The 21545-nt window shown below is 37.8% G+C and overlaps 1 protein-coding gene across 3 annotated transcripts in view; it reads right to left on the reverse strand.

Moving 5' to 3' along the window:
* The window catches only part of CTNNA2 (catenin alpha 2), a 1194816-nt gene that overhangs the window by 227732 nt on the left and 945539 nt on the right, over positions 1-21545 (reverse strand). For all 3 annotated transcript variants that reach the window (XM_059943640.1, XM_059943641.1, XM_059943642.1), the window contains one exon: positions 876-1028. In XM_059943640.1, the coding sequence (XP_059799623.1) occupies positions 876-1028 (153 nt within the window). The remainder of the gene's footprint in view (positions 1-875; positions 1029-21545) is intronic.

Genomic DNA, 21545 nt, shown 5'->3' on the forward strand with positions numbered 1-21545 from the left:
ATTTTATTTTATTTTTGAGTTACAGTGGGGCTATACCAGAGTTTTTGTTGCTGTTTTTGCTGTTGTTTCTAAGTACTCAGACCCTGAAAAAGTTTTAACCTGGCTCTGATAACCATTCCCTAAATTTGCCAGGACGCTTGCCCTCCTTGACTCTTTTTCTCTATCAACACACATTTCCTGTTCAACATCTCTCTTTTCTATGTAGTCCCACATCACTCAATCCAACCTTTGCCAAGTTGTTGGTTTTCAACTCCTAGATTTAGGCAGTCTGGTTATCATTTCACTTTTATTTTGTTTCCCTTGAACAACATTTTTCTCAAAATCACACAGCACAATTTTGCATTTATAAAGCAACTCCCACAGATGTCTCTAACACAGAGAATATACTTAGGACCTGAACTTACACTCCTACTACTGCCCCAACATCCTTCACCAGGAGTTCAGACATCTCTTATAGGGAGGGGGGATTGATTTTTACATGTTCATAATGTGGCCAGCTAATCCAGGCTTAAGTGGGTGGAGTGGAGATGGGAACGAAAAGGGAACAGTGTTTAAATCCCCTTTTGGCAATTTTAATTCTATTCCCTCTAATCAAACCTGGTCTTCAGCACTTTGGAGGGTCCTTTCTATTGCTCCTGTTTCAGCCTCTGCTTATTGTTCAGGAAAATTAGCAGACATGTTTCAGAACACGTTTAGAATTTTCTACTAGAGGAGAGATTACTGAAAACCTGTTTCCTTTGCAAGAGATGGAGTCAACAGAAGATAAAAGAAAGATCCAGGAAAACCATAGAAGGACGGCCTGTTGAAATTCCAAGAGACATATGTAGAGATTAAACCTACTGATAAATTCTAGTCTTGGGCCTCTCTTGACTTACCTCCACCAGCTTGTTGGCATGCTCGCGGAAAACCTGGGCGTATTCCTTCACTTCCTTCTCATTCCCACTTTTTGCAGCCTCAATGAGAACTAGCAAAGGGACGTTGGTTTCCAAGAAAGAATCAGATATGTGATCCATCACTGCTTTCCGAAGCTACAGTGAAAACAAAAACAGAAACACACACAATTAAGGAACAGAGGAATTGTCTATTTGAGTGTATTACTCGTTTAGCCATATGAATTATATCACTGCCTGGAAATAGTTTTTCTAAAGTCCCAGTTCTCATTGTCCACAGGCATAATGTTCCAACACTCTTTTTAATCTTGCTGGTCCTTATTACATCAAAGGAAGGCAAAGAGATATGACTGATGAATGATTCTGAATTAACTGTATTGCAGGTCAACTTGAAAGTTGACCTACGCATGGCCTGTAGCTCAATACATTATAGGCTTTCCTTATCAAAGTTCTGCTCTCATCCTTCATTGGCCAAATGTCTCCCTTCAGGTTTTGAATCTTGATTCAGCTCAAAAACTTGGGCTCTTTAGAAAAAGGAGAAATCTAGGCACCATTCAACAGGTGGGGAGAACTTTAGGTGAACTGGTCCTTGAAGCCACCCTAAAACCTTACCACTCTGCAGTCTCCTACCCTTTATAGATCCATTGTTTGTATTTAATGGAAGTGGAAACATGAAACATCTAATGATATCAAAAATGTGTCTGCCCAGGTGCCATGATGATATAGTTGCTGTGCTCCAGAAAGAAGTACTGACAATTATTCTTCAGGGTAAGTTAGAATAAACATACCCACATTTCTAACAGTGCATAATTACACATCATTCCCACATTGTTAAAATGGAAAGCAGGGCAGCTGTGTGAAAATGAAATGAAACTGTACTGAACAATTACCTTAGTGCTGCTTTGTTCATAACTGTCAGAATGTATACAGGGAGAAAACACCCCAAATACAAATAAATAAGAGAGAAGATGGTAAACAATGTGTATATTTTCCAAACAAATATTCCTATTCAGGAATATTCAGGCAAATCTTTTGATAAGGTGATACACATACACATTTATCATTGGTCAGAGGAGAATTTTGCACAAATCTCGGTTCCTTTTTTCACTAATTACCATGTGTGTATGTGTAGCTTAGTTTTGGTTTAACTCTGGATTGAGTTGGACATTTCACCATATAAAATATAACAAAGTCTATGGAAAATTAACATTAATTAGTTACTCATTTAGCAAAGTGTGTTAAATTTCTGCTTGGGAATAATGTTTTTATTGGCAAGCTCATATATTCTGGGTATATATGATGTGCCAGACATATATATATATATATGGTTATATATATAAGGTTAACCAAGATCTTTACATATTACATTACTTAATCCTCACAACAATACTATGAGATAGGGACTAGTCTTATGCCAGTTTTTCAAATGAAGAAAATGGGACTTGGAAAAGTTAAATAACTTGCCTGCCATCATAAGGTGGCAAGTAGCAGAAGCCACTATGAAAAACTCTGAAGGGGACAGTGCAGTGGACACTTGAAACTGACCTGGCTTGGCTCTCTTGCAGGACAGAGACCCTCATGAAGGAGAAACTACTGGGAGTGAAATCAAAATTGAACTGGATGGGGAAAATAGAGATAAAAGAAAGGGAAAGTCCAGTTAAAGTGGGGGCAATTGTCAGAGCCAGGCTATCTCACCAGTCAAACCACTGTGTTTTGTTTTGTTTTTTTTAAATCTTAAAATTTTTATTTTGGTAAAATATATATGGCATAAAGTTTTCCATTTTAGCCATTTTTAAGTGTACAATTCAGTGTCATTAATTAGCTGCACATTAGCTTTCGTGTGACTTTTACAAATGTAATTTTAAATTAATTAAGTTAATATGGATTGGTTATGTTCCTGGTCGTATGAACACATGTAAGAACATTTAAAATTATGTTGTGCAACAAACACGACCATATAGTTCCAAAATATTTCCATCACCCCAAATAGAAATTGTATAAACATTAAGCAAAAATTCCCCATGCTTCCTTCCTCCCAGCCCCTGATAAATATACTCTCTGTCTCTATGAATTTGCCTATTCTAGATCATTCATATAAGTGAAATCATACAGTATTTGTCATTTTGTGTCTAAGCCACTGTTCTTTTAAATGTTACACAAAAGTAACAGGAGTGAGAGTTCTGTGAAGCTAGAAGAGCTATTTGCTCTTCTAGCCTCTGTCTAAACCTTCGGGAAGATTGACTTCACATAAAAATGAGCAATTTTGGGACTTCCCTGGTGGCGCAGTGGTTGAGAATCTGCCTGCCAATGCAGGGGACACGGGTTCGAGCCCTGGTCTGGGAAGATCCCACATGCCGTGGAGCGACTAGGCCCGTGAGCCACAATTGCTGAGCCTGCGCATCTGGAGCCTCTGCTCCGCGACAAGAGAGGCCGCGATAGTGAGAGGCCCACGCACCGCGATGAAGAGTGGCCCCCACTTGCCCCAACTAGAGAAAGCCCTCGCACAGAAACGAAGACCCAACACAGCCATAAATAAATAAATAAATAAATAAAATTAAAAAAAAAAAAAATGAGCAATTTGAAATTATCAAGGTCAAAACTCACATAAAATTATTATAAGAAAAATATATTATCTCTACACAAACTGAAAGCATGCCAGAAAAATATGCCTGTAAAACAAATTAAAACTGTAATCTACTATTTCAAACATATTAAAATACACTAAAAAAAAAAAAAAACACTAAAAATTGATGCAAAATATGAAAGAACATAAATTAGAAAAAGAAGAAATCATAGGATGAGGTCATGAAACTCAGAAAATAATTCTAAATAAAAGAAATATCATTTGAAGGCTAAACAAGAATGAATAAACACAATAGCAAATGCCTCAAGAGAAATAAAAAGAGAAAAGAAAGAAAAATTTTTACCCAAAATAAATTTTTTAAAAAGAGATTTAAAAAATTTGAGAAAAGGTGACAAATATTGAAGATAGGCAAAGAAAATTCAATTTATGGCTACTAGAGGTCCCTAAAGAAGAAAATCAAAGCAAGAAAACAGAAAGAATACTAAGTACTCTAATTCATGAAAGTTTTCCTCAATATATATATATATATATATAATTTTCAATTAAAGTGTTATTATATAAATATAATCACTTACATATTTATTTTATATAATTATTAAAAAATATATAAATTATATTCTATATACATTCAATGCAGAAATATATATTCTATATAGAAATATATATTATATATATATAAACTATTTTCTGAAAAAGCATATCATGTACTTGAAAAGAGTGACCTACGCTATCAACCAAGAAAACTGGATTCTAAAGAAAAAAGGGGCAAATCCTTATGTACTTAGGCAAATAGAGCATGTGACTTATAAAGGAAAGAAAATCAGATGATCACCAGACTTTTTAACAGCAAAGCTTTTACCAGAAGAAAATGAAATACTATATTTAATATACTCAAGGGAAGAAAATGTGAGCTAAGAATTTTATAACCAGCAAAACTGACTTTCAAGGATATAAGCCACAGACCAAATTTGATCAACATGCAAGAACTCAGCAAATATTGTTCCTATGAGACTTAGGGAATCTGTTAGAGAACGAACTTTACCCAGCAAAATAATTAGAAAAACATCAACATAATATCTACAAAAACATAACATAAGTACTGGCAGTGAGCATTCAATATATACATGTTTATAGAACTAAGAATATAGGATAGTCAAATGGGAGAGAGTATAATATAAAATGGATGTATACTCTGGCAATGAAGAGGTAAAAATGAAAAGAGAAAGGGAATAGGATCTTTTTGTGAAAAGATTTTAACTATCTTATGTAATTTTAATTATAATGGTAGTATGAAGATTGCTATTCTAACACTATTGTGTTTCAAGGTAAAATAAAGCAAACAGTTATGAAAGTTTATTTCACATCTCCTGTGTTCTTGCTAACCAGAGTGTTGGTGTGGAAGAAAGATGATGTAATATAGAAGAGGTTAAGGAAAAACCCTATAATCCTAGATCTGAAGTAGAAATATCAGTACGAACACATGAGACTTTAAAGTGAAAACATACACACACACACACACACACACATGTACAATTTTCAAGTTCTGTCCAATGAAAAGGTCTAAGAATAATGGCCAGCCCAGTAGCAATGAACATCTTGAAATACAATTTTCCCCTAAAACAAACTAGGACTTCTTAGGGAAATGGTTGATTCTAATTCCTTTGAGGCTAGAAATATACAAATAGCCTGAAATATCTTATTATACCAGACAGCAAAAAGAGATCAAAGACTACCAGGGTCATGTAAAAATAACTCAGGAGGCTCCCACTTGGCCAAAGACTAGACAATTTAAACATCACAAAGAATAAAAATTCCAGTGGCTTGAAACCCATCAAATATGTTTAAATCAGTTTATAATGACTAAAAAGTAATAATAATTAATTGGTCACCTTCAGAGGATGACAAAGAACCAATTCATTTACCTTGGAAGAATCAAAAATACATCTTGCCTTTCCTACATGAACTGAGATTCTTTGTAACGAGGAAAATGTCTGTCTATAAATTTAGTCCACTTAATAAATGAAGACAAAATGATAGAATATCACCATTTTGCAACCTTTAATGAATTAAGACATCAGACAATGAACAATAGTGGTTGAAAACATCACAAAAAAGGTACAACAATTTAAGAATTGTGAATCACTATATTGTACACCTGTAACTTATATAATATTGTATATCAACTATACTTCAATTTAAAAAAAGAGAGAGAGAACCAGACATTATGTGCCTTCTGATGAAACAGCACAATCCCAAGTATGGTGATGCCAAAGGGATCAAACCTGAACATGGTAGAAGCTCTGGATCCCCTTGGTGATTTACACAAAATATAGAAGACAGAATAACATATGGGACTGCATCACACATATCTATTCAGCTAAATGCAAACTCTGGAAAACTTACAGTACAAACCATCCGGGTTCCCCAACAGATAGATTATAAGCAAAAGAAAGGGATGGAAGGGATTGCAACAGATTAAGAGACTAAAAAATAAATCCCAAAACATGGGCAAACCTAAACTATATCATCTGAGGATGCATATCAGAGTGATAAAACCACAAAGGAATACAAGGAAGTGAGCATTCTCAAAGTCAGGATAATGTTGCTTTTTGAGGGAGGCAGGAAATATACAAAGGAGTTTCTACGGAGGCTGGCAAAGTCTATTTCTTGACCTGGGTAGTGGTTACAAGAGTGTTTGCATAATGATAATGCTTATTGTGTGTGGATTTCTATATCTATGCTTTATTTTATAATTTAAAATTTCAAAAAAAAAGAAACATTTCTCATGCACACTTTTCCAATTTTATCTAGATGGAATACAGACATGACCCCAAGGTGACCTGGGAAACCATGAATTGAAGATGGTGTACAACCCCTGTTCCCCCCAATCAACCTACACCTGAATGCATGGAGGAGAGCTTCCCAGTGTTCTGTCACTGGCCCAGTATTGTTACATGATTAAGAATGCAATTCTATTTTGTAGGAGTTGTTGCACATTTTGAAGTTTATTAGTTATAGTAGTTGGTTTTTTCTAACTTAACTAGAACACGTTGAAACAGATCTCTTTTTTTTTCCTGCCAATTCTGTCTTCTTTCAGGCTGCCTTTCCTTCCCTTGATTCTTCCTAGTTAAAAGGTGGGCCCCAGGCCAATATCATTGCCATTTCCTGGGAGTTTGTTACAAAAGCAAGCCTCAGGTCCATCCCAGACCTCCATTTCAATCAGAATCTGCATTTTAATAAAAAGCCTAGGTGATTCCTATGCACAATAAAGTTTGAAGAGCACTGCACTAGAAGACCTATTGTATCAGTTAAGTTCTTAGTTGCAAACATTAGAAACTGATTTTGGAAGGTTTAAGCAGAAAAGCTCTCCTGTTAGTTGAAAGAAAGAACAGAATTCAAAAAGGTTAGGACAGGGTTTCCCTGGTGGCGCCAGTGGTTAAGAATCCACCTGCCAGTGCAGGGGACACAGGTTCGAGTCCTGGTCCAGAAAGATCTCACATGTCGTGGAGCAACTAAATCCATGCACCACAACTACTGAGCCTGCACTCTAGAGCCTGTGAGCCACAACTACTGAGCCCATGCGCCACAACTACTGAATTCCACGTGCCTAGAGCCTGTGCGCCACAACAAGAGAAGCCACCACAATGAGAAGTCTGCACACCACAACGAAGAGTAGACCCTGCTTGCCGCAACTAGAGAAAGCCCGCACGCAGCAACAAAGACCCAACACAGCCAAAAATAAAATTAAAAAATAAATAAATTTATTAAAAAAACCTGTTAGGACACTGTGTCTTTATGTCATTAGCTTCTGATGCAAAGTCTTAGGCAAATGAACCTGATTTTTATCTGAGTGAAATACAGACCCAAACTCTGGGTCATGTGTAAACATCTAGTTGCAAGGGTGAAGGAGGAAGGTGTTGGGAGGAAAGCATTTTGTAAAAACAAATGTTCTGGCCATTTTAGCTTCTTATATACCAAAATTCATATAATGAGGAATTCCCCAGACATAGGAAGGGAATTCAGATGCTGACTCAAAACCAAAATTGGCCAATAAAGAATAGATCTGGTATAACAATAATTCAGGTACTCAAGCATGGGTGGAAGGTGGAAAAAATAAATACATTTATAGGAAATAATTAAAGGTGAAGGGTTGTCTGTAAGGAACAATATCAGAAACTATGGTCTGGGATAGGAATGGCAAGTATACTACCACATTTCCTTTCTATGCCTACACCAGACATGACTGTTCTTTTATTCTGAGCTCAAATACCATTTCATAATCTTTCTTAGGACAGTGTTCCAGATACCTAATGCCAATAAATCCTATTTCTTCTGCAGAAGGAAAGCTTTCTTTCTTTGCTGAATCTTACCTGCAATTTAAGTGTTTTTGCATGGCAACCTTTAGGTGGAATTGTCTCCAAGCATGACAATCCAGTGCCATCTTGATTTTCAGAAATAAGAGTTAACACCCAAATCTAGGCTGGGCTCATGATATTTAACAAATGGCTGATTGTTTTAACATGTCTTCTCATTTAGACAGATGTTTAGAAAAATCTTGTTAAGAATAATAGTATTCACTTCACTACAATGATGTAAGATAACACCAATCAAGGTCAAATTCAGGGTAGAGGGTGATTTTAGATGGGCTCAAAACTTTGAACCTTAAATCTTTCCATGGATACAGCTGCTCTGGGCTCTTCACAATCACTGACATATTTTACCATATTTCCTTAAGCTTTGGGGTGTAATTGTTATTAAAAATGAAAAATCAAAACAACAAAGTGTCTGGGCCAGGAGCCATCTAGCCTAGGGGCTTGACAAGAATTAAGCCTCATTAAGTCAGGCAAATTTTAGTCAGCCTGAAGGTCAATTAAGGTAATCAGTCAGTGCAGTAATCCACCCAAAACCACTTTAAGAAGCTAAGGTGCTGCCAATGCACACAGTCCACTGGTAATGACAGCACTGCTCACAGTTTGGGATGGGGGTGGGGGCAGATGTGGGAGGAGCAGAGGCATACCTATGAAGCTTGTGCAAGAGCATTTAGAGAATAATCACTTTTTTTTCCCTTTATTTTGTTTTCTTTATGAGAAACACATAAAATCCTTTGGTCATTCTATTCATTATCCTGATGGCACTATCTTCTGTGAAGCAAAATCATTTTAATTGGGATACTAGCTTCTTTCCTTAATGAAACCAATTACTTCTTTAAAAAAAAGAAAAAAGAAGAAGAACAGTTTATCAGGCTTCATGCTTTTCTCCATATACCCCTCTCCCCAGTTTAGGCCCTACTGGATCAATTCAAAGCACAACTGTCATCATTAGAAACACCAATGTGCATGGCCCTAAATAACAAACACATGATTGTTTAGTTTAGTCAGATAAACAGTCCATGCCCTCTAGATTTCTCCTCTAGGAGTGCTGATGTAGTCAAGATAACAGTTGATACATACCTTGCTGATGGAGTAAAAAGCACTGAGTAGATAACTGTAGTAGATTTGTTATATGAATAGCCCCATTCTTCACCCTCCTCGTACCCAAGCCCATTGCCATGTAACTCTGTATTGTCTGCCTTCTCTTGTTCTGGGCTGGGCCATGTGGCATGCTTAGGGTCAATGGATGTTGACCATCATGATGCATGCAGGGGTGACTTTGCTTGGTCTAGTGGACTTGCTTGGTTTAGTTCTCCACCATTCTCTTGAGCAGGACATGCCTAGGCTAGACTGCTTGTCCCAGGAGGAGGGAGACAAACATGTGGAATAGAACTAAGTCACCTCAGTCATTCCCATCAAGACCATCTTAGGTCAGTGAAGAGCACCTGAGCCCATACACATGAGAAGGCTTGACTAAGGTGACCACCCTAGACTACTGAGCAACAAATGCTACTTCTGCATGTCATTGAGATATTATACTGCACTATTGTGACAACAGATGACTGATAACATACATATTAAACTAGAATAAGTTTTTGTGGTCACTGAACCATTTTTGGGGGGATACACCATCAAAATAAATTTCTGATCAGTCAGTTGACTAGTTGGTGTCATTCTAACTCAGTTCTTTGGCCAAAAGCACTGGATTAACAGTAGTCTGCTCTACATGTAAAATTATAAGCTCTGGGCTATGCTTAAAAACATCACAGTTGCAATTTCTTATTTTTATAGATTTAACAAATTATTTAGTTTGAAACTGTACTGAAAAGACAAGTCATGGGGACTAAGACAGGGAAGGGTTGGTCAGGGATCATCCTGAAGAATAGCAGCAGGTACTTGGCTTCTTCTGCTGGCTCCATTTTCTGTCCCAGTATGCACAGGACCGTACCAAAGTCCCCTTCTTACTCCACAGTAGGCAAGGGCAATTGCTTTCATAGGAAGAGAGAATGAAATATTGCCTTAGGATCCCAGGCAGTGCTGGGTCATCATGGATCTCGAGATGGCCTCAATCCAGCATGTACAGCAGCTTTCCTTAGTGCTGGTAAAAATGTTAGCAGAACATGGAGCCCATAATCGCTGGAGGCAATACAAGGAAGCAAAAGAGAGATTGGTGGAATGGAGGGTGCACACAGAAGGCAGAAGCAGATTGCAGCAGTGGGTCATGGAGAAAAGGTGGCAAAAAGGGGAGGAGGAAAGGATTGGGGAAAATTATTATGTCATATTAGCAGACTTTAATGCTTATTTGGTGTCAGACACTGTTCTAAATGCTTGGAATAACTCATTTATTTCTCTGAAAAGACCTGGGTACTATTTTCTCCATTTTATAGGTGAGGAAATTGAGGCAATTGAATGTTACTTGTCCACATTCACATGGCTGATAAGTGGCAGTGGCAGGATTTGAAGCCAGGCTGGCCCCAGAGTTCATGCTCTGAACTACTAGTATATGCAACCTCTCCTTTGTCTAAATTTTTCCAGCTTTGCATACATTATTGACTGAAAGCAAAGGTATATAGATACTGATGGTGCATAAAATTCCAGGAACATAGGTGATCCAGCTTTCTGGATGATGAGTGAAGTGCATGAAGAATTCTAGAAGACTCCCCCAGGATAATAAAAGAAAAAAAAAAAAAAAAAAAGAAAACCCCAGTAGAGAGGATGGGAAGCAGACCCAGGGACAGATGGATACCCCAAGAGGGAGTAAGTTGTCCCTCCAGAGGCAGAAGTGATGCTGAGTCCTAATGAATCCCCATTCCAGGAGCTGAAAGGGACCTCCTGTATACTCACTATGAGACTCTGTGACTTCCTGGAGCTTTATGAGTCTGTAAAGAAAAAATAATGGAGGACTCATGGGTCAAGATATATCTACTGCAAAAACATGTCCATGTGTCATACTTGCTTTTATGTAACTATCTTATTAAAACTTATTGGTCAAAGTGTTTTAAAACAGTAAATTGTCAGATTCTCAACAAATGCTCAAGTCAACAGAAGTGACAGTCCTCCCAGAAATGATTGGGATCCACTTCCCCTGCTTTCAGATGGTAATTATGGTATGTATGAAAATCTATAAGCCAGGTGGTGACAGAGGTTAGAAGGGATCTGCATTATTATAGAGATATCTTTGAAAGGTGCAGATGAAGGTTAGTACTGTGACAATCTAGCATTCTAGTTTTTTTCTCATTCTTAAGAGTTTTAGGATCAAATCATATTCATCCCAAATATAATCTATCTATTACATAGTCCATGAGCAAAGGCACATCCAAAATTGAGAGCCAGAGTCCTAAGCAGCCAGGACCAGGGACACCTTGAACTTGGTATCATCCAGCAAGTGCAGGGACTCATAAATACTGCCTTCATTAGCTCATGAGCCCTGTGATTTGTGTCTCTGATGAATAGGGGCACAATTTTTGACCCCTCCAGTAAACAGGCCATGTAATTCCTCTGCAAATTGACTATTAGAATGGTTTAAATGCCCTTGCCTACAAGCTGAAAGGCATAGTTAACACTTTTTACATAAGCTAGAAGACAAAAATTTAGCTATCAATCAAACAGGGCAGAAAGGAATGACTTGACAAAATCATTCATTAAGTCTGACAGGAGTCAAGAACACAAGGCTTTCGTCCAACTGTTTAAATGTATGTGTGACAAGGGAATATTAATTGCCTAAGACAAGACATTTAAAGGTATTAGCTCAGCACTACCAGTCTATTTTACCCAATTAGGGCTATTCATCAATGTAAACAACTACATTTTCTTCAGCAAACCAAAAGAAATACAGTTGATGGACCACAACTATTCTAACAATTCACTTTCTTATTTCATAAGAGGACAGAGTGATTAAAGGATAGAGTTTAACTCACAAACTCAGGAAGAGGAATAAACTGTCTCAAAAATGACCAAAATGGTCTGCCAATGAGGTGGGACATGAGGAAGGTATGATGTGTATTGAGCCACTTTCAAATAGATACTGCAAAAGTGTTTTGCACAAAGTTTAAAAATCTGCAACCATTTGATGAATATGAAACAGTTCTCTGAAAAAGACAGTTCAAGAAAAAATGGCTCTCCCCAGCCAACGAGAATCAGAGAAGCTTAAACTTGGATGAGACTTTGAAGGCTGTATGCCCAATTTTAATCTAACCAATGAAAGGACATCTCTGCAAATCTTTTTAATGGGTAGACATTCATTCTTTCTCTAATTTCAGTTTTATTGAGATAAAATTGAGATTAAAATAAAATTGTAAGATATTTAAAGAGTACATCGTGGTGATTTGATATATATACATTGTGAAAGGATTCCTCCCATCTAGTTAATTAACATATCCATCACCTCGCATATCTTTCTTTTTTTTTGGTCAGAACTTTAAGTTCTACTCTCTTAGAAAATTTCAATTTTACAGTACAGTGTTGTTAACTACAGTCACTTTATTATTTACATGAGACTCTCAGACCTTATTCATCTCATAGGTTAAAGTTTGTACCTGTTTACCAACCTCTCCCCATTCTCCCATCCTCCAGCCCCTGCAACCACTTTTCTATTTTCCATATTTACGAGTTTGACTTTTTTCTTTAAGATTCCACATATAAGTGATACCATGCAGTATCTGTCTTTCTCAGTTTGGCTTATGTGACTTAGCATAATGCCCTCAAGTCTCATCTATATTGTCACAAATGGCAGAACTTCCTTCTTTCTCATGGCTGAATAATATTCCATTTCGTGTGTGTGTGTGTGTGTGTGTGTGTTTTATATATATATCTCATACCTTCTTTATCCATTCATCTGTTGATGGACACTTAGATTGCTTCCATATCTTGACTATTGTCAATAACGTTGCATGGACATGGGAGTTCAGATATTTCTTTGACATTCTGTTCTCATTTCTTTTGGATATATATCCAGAAGTGGAGGAGCGGATCATATGGTAGCTCTATTTTTACCTTTTTGAGGAATCTCCATACTGTTTTCCACAGTGGTTGCACCAACTTATATTCCCACCAACAGTGCACAAGTGTTCTCTTTCCCCCACATCCTCACCAACACTTGTTATCTCTGGCCATCGTAACAGGTATGAGGTGATATCTCATTGTGGTTTTGATTTGCATTTCCCTGATGATTAGCTATGTTGAGCATGTACCTGTTGGCCATTTGTATGTCTCTTTGGAGAAATGACTATTTGGGTTCTCTGTCCATTTTTAATGGGATTGTTTCTTTTTTTGCTGTTGAGTTATATGAGTTCTTTGGATATTTTGGATATTAACCCCTTATCATATATATGATTTGCAAATATTTTCTCCCATTCCATAAGTTTCCTTTTCATTTTGTTGATGGTTTCCTTTGCTATACAGAAGGTTTTAGTTTGATGTAGTTCACTTGTTTTTGATTGTTTGTTTGTTTGTTTTTGCTTTTGTTGCCTTTGCTTTGGGTGTCAAATGCAAAAACTCATTGCAAAGACCACTTTTAAGGAGCTTATCACCTATGTTTTCTTCTAGGAATTTTATGGTTTCAGGTCTTATGTTCAAGTCTTTAATCAATTTTGAGTTGATTTTTGTATATGGTGTAAGACAGGAGTCCCATTTTATTATTCTGTATGTGGATATCCAGTTTTCCTAACAATTTATTGAAGAAACTACCCTTTCCCCATCATACATTCTTGATTCTAGTTGTTCATTCTTGTAAAGGTAATAAAGGCCCCTTAATAATCTGTCTTCAGTTGTGTATTTCAACATCTTTTTCTGATTTCTCAAGGGGAAAAAAGGATCCATAAAGAAAAATCTACACAAATGCCACATTAGTATTAAAGAGATTTAAATGTTAGACCAAAGAAAACAAATAAGAGTAAATGCACAAAAATGAAATGGGGTAGGTAATAACGCAATTAGCTCAAAGGAGGAAGGGACCTTATTATAAGAGTAGTAAGAAATTCACAGAGAGGAAAAAATATACTTTATCTCTTTCTTTATTCCACTGCCTCTACTCAGTAATTGGTGTTCACTCATTCATTCCTTCTACTAGCATTTGAAGAGTTCCGGGTGTACCAAGCACTATGTTTGACCAGGGACACAAAGAAAAAAAAGACAAATCATCTACTCTCACTCACTGCTAAAAATTCCTCTATTACCTCAATTCCCAATTACTAATAAAGCTACAGTGAACAACTTAACCACATATACTTGACTGGCCTCATAAACGCTGCTTAGAGGCAAGCATGAGTTCCTCCTATTCAGTGTATTGGAGGCTGGCCTAGGGAACACCCTAAAAGAGTCCAAATTTGTTAACTTCCTTCACATCATATTACTAAAGACTTTTTCTCACTTAGAAAGGTTCTCCCAGGATTTCTCCACCCCTCCATCAGAACAGACATACTTTCAAATATGCAGTTTGTTAACCTGGAAGGTTTGGTATTTCAAAAGGGTGGAATTTTAGGTAGCATAGGTGAAGGTGGAAAAGATATTTCTAGTATAACACCTTGTGCAGAGCCCTTAACCCACATTGAAAAGCAGACCGATTATTCTGTGTATTTGGAAGTTCTACTCAGTTTCCAGCTGCTTATTGCCCTTAATATTAATCCTGTGCATGTTCACTTTTATAGCTTGCAGAGAAATTTCCTAGACATTATTTCATTTGACCTTATTTATAATGTCATGGTAAGGGTGACAGATGTGGTTTGCAGGGCAAGCATCATTTTCTTTGTTATATCCTGATAGATGAGGAAAGGGAGGGTCCACTAGTTACACATAGAAAATACCAGAGTCAGGTCTTCCGGTTCCAAGAATAGTGCTATTTTACTTAAGGTCTATGTGTTTATGAATCTGGCTGTTCAAATTCACAAATCCCAATTTGACAAAGATGATCTTTTTTTCCATCCTTCACTCCCACACCTAGTCAACCATTTACCCCCAGCATTATATTCCCTCAGGCATTGCTTATCACAAAGAAGGATCTAAGTTTAGATAGCTGGATATTTCATTCTGAGTATTTATTATCTGCCATTGATTAATTGGTATTGAATGGGCATAAGCTGCTTGAATCCAATGTGAGAAAGTCAAGAGTTGTATCAGATAAGTTAACTCTAGCAAGGACTCTTAGGAATTTTATGAAATATTGCTCAAAGAAAGATTTGATGCCCCCTGCACCAACTGAATTGGCAATTGAGAGAGATAATCATTGAATGGATGGTTTTATAGAAGACTAACAGTAGAAGCCTATAAAAAGTGTATTAAGAGCAAGATACAGAGGAGAACAACTCTCTAAAACCATATTTCTTTCTAGTGGGGTCAGTTCTACACACCTGCCACAGTGTGGCAGGATTTGTACCAGATAGAATCATCTGGCCCCATACTTCCATATTTCTGGCCATTCCACATTACAACACTAGTCCTGTGGGTCTCAGAAGAATCCCCAGTGTAAATACAAGAGCCTCTGGGAGGATCCCATGCAAAACTTACCAGTTCCCACTCCAGGTATCAGATGAGTGACACTTACAGTTCACTTGAGCAGGATGGGAAACTTGGGGGGATAAGATGCTGTTGGGTAAGGGAAGATGGATGATGAGCACTTACTGTTGGTACAGATGTCACTTGTAAATGAACCTCTAAAACTTCTGACCATTTGTGGTCATCAAAGAGCCCATCACATTTCCTAAAAAAGAAAGCCTTTCACCCATGCTCCCCTGCTCTAATCCAGTTATAGATAATCGTGTACCTCTGAGTTAACTTCTCTCTCCCGAGCTCTTCCACCGTACACTATACTTCTTCACCTCCTGTCTTTAACTATTGCACAGCGTTTCCAACAGCTGCTGAATTTTTCCCTAGAGGGGCTTCATTTCAGACGGAGCCCTAATGATTACTCCACATTTCTAAGCTTGTGGAAATCCTATAACATGACTGATGCTATCACTGTTTAAGGGAAAGGCAGGAGACAGACTTCAGGTCTTTCAGTTTTTCAGGAGATCTGGATTCTTACACCATATTTGTTTCATCTCAAGCAGACTTTTACTTCTAGAGCATGGGTTGCCCTACTTTTCCTATAAAAGGCCAGACAATATATAATTTAGTCTTTGCAGCCATTTGGTCTCTGCCACAACTACTCAACTCTGCCATTAGAGAACAAAAACTGACAATACAACTTCTTTACCTGAACAGGCAGAAGGCCAGATTTGGGCCACAGGTTTGCAGGCACCTGTTTTATGTGGTTTCATCCATGGATTTTAAGTCTTGCAACCCTATCACTCTGTCCATGTCACTCTGTTGCTTCACTAGTACTGCAAATCCCTGGCTATTTCAAGCTCCATTCACCCACTCTTTACTTAGAACTGAGCATCTGCAGTACCCAGCAGTTACCTGCTTAAGAAGAGAAATAAGGAGGCTAGAAATGGCCTCAAGAGTCCCCAAGGGGCCAATCTGACTGCTTTACTTGACCAAGTTGACTTTTATTCTCTTTGCCTCATGTTCTGCTAGAAAACATAGGTTATTTCAATGGTGTCTAAGAAATTCCGTTTCTAGCAGACACTTTGAGGCAAAGAACAGAGGAATGGCTGTTGACTTTTCCTAAAAATTCTGTGGACTAGGAGGGTATCTAGTTGGGTTGCCCAGCCTGCTCATTACATCAGTAGGTTTTCTGACCTGGACTGGACTCCAAATCCTGATATTTCCTCCTAATTTGGCAAACATATTGAGAGTACTTCTACAGACTGGACAAATACACAGAGAATGCACCCAAAGAGCAACAGACAAGCTGGTTGTTATGGTAATTTACAGACACAATGAAAGTCACAAGTGATCTACTTTCACCTGGTTATTATGGCATCTATGGCTACAGCCTCAGGGTCACAATGATCTAAGCCTTCAGATTTCAAAGGAGGGGCTGAGGGAAATCTGCTCAGTCGGCATGGTTCATTAGTGCTGCCTTCTTCCTGCCCCTGTGACTCTGAGCCCTCCCTCACCCATGTTCACCTGCATGGACCTCCCAGCTCGCCTTGACCAAAGGTACTCTTCAACTTCTCTGTCACCCCCTTCATGCAGCTGCAACTCCGACTGCAGCTACTTAAAGGCAGCTTGATCTTCACTGAAATTGAAGGAATCAAATAAAGGTATAGAAGTACTGTCCTTAAGAGTTAACAGGATTGATGTACTCATGAAAAACCAAGAAATTGTGGAATGAGAGAGGAGGTACTGAGATTGGTTATTCACCCAAACTTCTGACAAGCACTTATGGTTGGATCAGATGGAAAATCCCCTCTTATCACCAAAGCCCTCAAGACAAATGGTTTCTCTCTAACCCTAGAACACTGGGGCACAATCCATTCATCTCTTTCTTACTGAATATACCAGGCAGGTCAGCTAGTCTCTCGATTTGCATTTAATCAGCTATCCCCCACTCCAGCTAAAATGAAAGTCCTTTACTTTTTTCCCCTGTGATTAATTAGGAAAATAATTATCAAAATCTCATTCATAGTTCAGTGTCTTGCAAGGGGCTTGCCACAGATATGGATGATTTAAGGAAGAAAAAAAAATGATGATATTAAAGAGGAAAGCTATTATTTTGATTATTATCGAGGATCTCAAGACATTATTAATTGATATTTACCTTATAGTCTTCCCATTAATGGAATTTTAATAAAAACTAAGACCAAAGTGTATCAACTTTAACAACTACAGTCATTAAAAGGACAGGCTTCAGAATCAGCCCACTTGGGTTCACTAACTTACCAGCTTTATATCAGTAATAAATGTAATTTCACTGTCATAGCTTCAAAATGCAACTCTGTAAAAATAAAATCTTTTGATAATAATAGATTGTAGAATCAAATTGTAGATAAAGTGTCAAGGAGAGAATGGACACTTGTTAAGCAAATGTCCAACAGTTTCAGTGGGTTTCAGCTTTGCTTTTTTGACCTTCATACATAACCAAATACAAATAGGAACAATGGATCAGATGATTAACAGAGTTGGCTATTTCAGCTTTCAATGACAAGACAGCAGCAGCTGCTCGGTTCCTAAGCCTAACCACTCTTAGCATTCAGAGTTATGGAAAGGCAAGCCAAGTGGTTGTGAAGCCATGAATTCATATGCAATAATAATCACTATTTGTAGGTCTTTGAAACTTTAAATAGAGTTCTTTACTGAAGCTTTTATCTGGGCCTTAAACTTAGACAAAGTAGAAAAAAAATCAGTTTTGCAGCACAAAACCAACATCAATGGTTGATAATTACAAAATCACTGATCTTAACTCAATTTCCTAGCTACTAAAATTGCCCAGTAATGGTACCAGATGCTGGGTAAAGGGATAAGCTCCCATATCTAAAGCAGAGGCTGTTGCAGGTGGTGTTAAGGATGCTGAAGAAAGACCTTTTGCCCTGAGAAAAGACCTTAGAGGTCCCTTCTACTTCTAAGAGTTTATGAGTCCAGGACCACTGAATCCATCTCTCTTTTTTCAAAGCTGGTTGAGAAATAAACTCAGAAGATATTATTCCTTTCTTTTCCTACCTCTCCTTTTCCCCTACTCCTATCCCCCCTCTGATTTTAGGGGTAACTGCAAATCTTTATGCACATATAATCATATAATCATCATTCAGCTTTTAAAATAAGCATTTAAACAGACTGTATCCATCGTATATTAACGCATATATGTGGAATCTGAAAAAATTGGTATAGACGACCTTATTTACAAAGCAGAAATAGAGACACGGACGACGTAGAGAACAAACATATGGATACCAAGGGTGAAGGGGGGGGTGGGATGAATTGGGAGATTGGGATTGACATATATACACAATCGATACTATGTATAAAATAGATAAGTAAAGAGAAGCTACTGTATAGCACAGGAAACTCTACTCAATGATCTGTGGTGACCTAAATGAGAAGGAAATCCAAACATGAGGGGATACATCTATAGATATAGCTGATTCACTTTGCTGTACAGTATAAACTAACACAATATTGTAAAGCAACTATACTCCAATAAAAAAAAATGAGAGACTGTATCCTTCTTTCTGAAGTTAAAGATGAGTGTGATTTTTCTCCTTCTCGTTGGAGGACATTCTTTGTTGAGATGATTAAATTTCTTACCTTTTTTTCTGTATATGAAGGAAATTTTCCATGCTCCAGCCTGACAAAAATACCTGTTCTGGGTACAGTTTCCTGAAATGTGGCACCATATGTGCATCAGTAAACATTATGTGTAGAGTAAATTAAGCCAAGCCTTATAATGAGGCAGTAAGGAAATTACTGTAGACCTGAAAGAGTAAATCAGCAGTATTAAAATGCTCTCCATTTTCTCTGAAGCACTTCAGAGTGCCATAAAAAAGCTCTTATCAATGTGATAAACATCAGAAAGAAATGCATTTGGAGCAAGACAACCTAACAGACACCACAATTCAAATAGGTCTTCAAATCTGGAGTCCAAGGTGTCATCTCATCACAAAATTTAAAAGTCAGCCCTTTTGCCACTAATGTAGGAGAAAAAAGAAAACAGCCTGACATTGAGACTTTGGGGGTAAACTCTCTCATATAGCAGGTACAGTAAAGACATTAAGAGATAGAAGCTCTGGAGCAGAGCCAAGACTAAGGAGAGTCACCCATCATAAACAAAACAGCAACGCTGTAAATAAAAACAGGATCAGTATTCCTGGGTTTTTCTTTTGCTTCAGGCTTCAATATAGCTCTGCACTGCCTTGCTACTGATCCTGTCTTTATTTACAATGTTGATAAGATGCTCATCATGAATTTTTTTGCATTAATTTCAATTTTTTAAAATACTGCAGAAAATATTATTTATATTGATTACTCAGTTTTTTGGTTCTCCCTAAAATTATGTGCCATAGGCTACTGCCTCATTCCCCTTCACCTCCACTTGGCCCTGCCCCAGAAAGCACAGATCTTGCCGAGCCCTTCAACACAGCACAATGAACAAGTAGACCATCCATTTCTAATCTTGGCCCATGGGGAGAAGAGGCTCAAGCTTGGATTCTCCCTCCCTTGAAACAGGTATTGTATCTGTGAAGTGGTGAGGTCTAGAAGATGCCAAATGGATTGGCAAGAACTTGGAGGGCTTCTGGAATCCTCAAGTAAACCTTCCAAAGGACTGTAATGAGATCTAAAAGTTCCCACCATCAGAAACAAAGGCAGTGGAATTCAAACCTGCCAGAACATCACAATTACCTAGAAAGCTTATCATGATACAGAGTTTAAGTTACCACCATCTGTACCTGAAATCAGAATCTCTCAAGATGGAGCCATATACAGGTTTCTCCCGCTATCCGAAAGTAGAGCATTCCTACGTAACCTTTTGCAAGCCGAAATGCTATAAATCGAAGAAGCAACTACCATATGATGCATCTTGCCAATGGATTCAGAAAATAAACCAAGATAAAACACAGATGCTTATAAACACAGTTCAAAGCTATGGCAGCTGAATGCTGAGGTGTTGAGTGTAGTTCCCGGAGAAGGAGCTTGGTGGCGCCACTCTCGCTACTCGGGGTGCCCACGGCCTGTATAAGAGCTGGCTGCAAAATGCTGGACAGATGTTGCATTTTACCTTTTTTTTTGTAAAAGCAAAAATCCTCCAGATTTCTTTCAGTTAGCAAAAACAGGAACTAATGTAGGTATTTCATAAAAGCAAAATGGCATAAAATGGACTTTCAGAAAGTGGGGGATACCTGTATCTGCATTTTGGCAGGTTCTTGAGCTGACTTTTCTAAAGCCAGCCCAGCAAGAGGAGACATCTGGGTTAAAGCATAGAAGCTCTCTTAAAATGGAAAAAGCTGTTATTATCACAGTAAAAATGGACTTTTTAAGCTAACAAATCTTGTTCTTAAAACAACAGAAGCAAAGACATGAGAGTTTAGAACAGAGGGAAGTTGATGACTGGGATATTTTGGGGTGGGATAGCTGCATACAGAGGATTCTTCATCCCTTCAACACCTGTGTGGTAGCAGCTTACTTTATTTTGGGCGCTAAGATATGCCTTGAGGAAACACAGAATATCAGGACACGGGCACAAGCAAAAACATATAAACAACTTAAATCTACTGCAAAAAGTGTCATACTAGAGCTATTTTAAAATGCTTTAGGAGCCTACTGAATAAACCCTGTTTATAAAAATTGGATACAGTTGTGATGATAAGGTGACATTTAAGCTAAGCCTTGTAGGAAAAATTGTGAATTTTCCTAAAAGGAAAAAAAAAAAAAAAAGGAGGGAGGGAGGACATTTGGAAAAATTGTTAATTTTCCTGGAAGAAAAAAATTAAAAGGAGGGAAAGGGGTCATTCCAGGCAGAAGTAACATCAAGTGCAAAGTCATGAAGATGTGCGAATACTGGTCTAAGAGACTGCTGGAACTACAGTGAGCTGAAGGCAGGGAGCCTGGGATCAGGGCACTGGTTATGAGGCTGTGACCATCCTTTTCGTGAAAAGCAATTAAGCAGTGCCAATGGCAGTGGAGAGGAAGAAATGCACTCGAAACACAGATAGGAGGTGGAATCAGCTGAACTAAACGACTGCAGTTAGTATGGATGTTCTGAAATGTTTGGGTAAGCTGAAAGGACATTCAAAAAAAAAAAAAAATCCTTGTTGTTTGAATCATCATCTTTGAAAATCTTCCAAATTTTCCTGCTTAGGAGTTTCATCCTGGAAAATATGATAGAAT

The sequence above is a fragment of the Balaenoptera ricei genome, chromosome 13 (assembly GCF_028023285.1).
Source record: "Balaenoptera ricei isolate mBalRic1 chromosome 13, mBalRic1.hap2, whole genome shotgun sequence".
Taxonomy (NCBI): domain Eukaryota; kingdom Metazoa; phylum Chordata; class Mammalia; order Artiodactyla; family Balaenopteridae; genus Balaenoptera; species Balaenoptera ricei.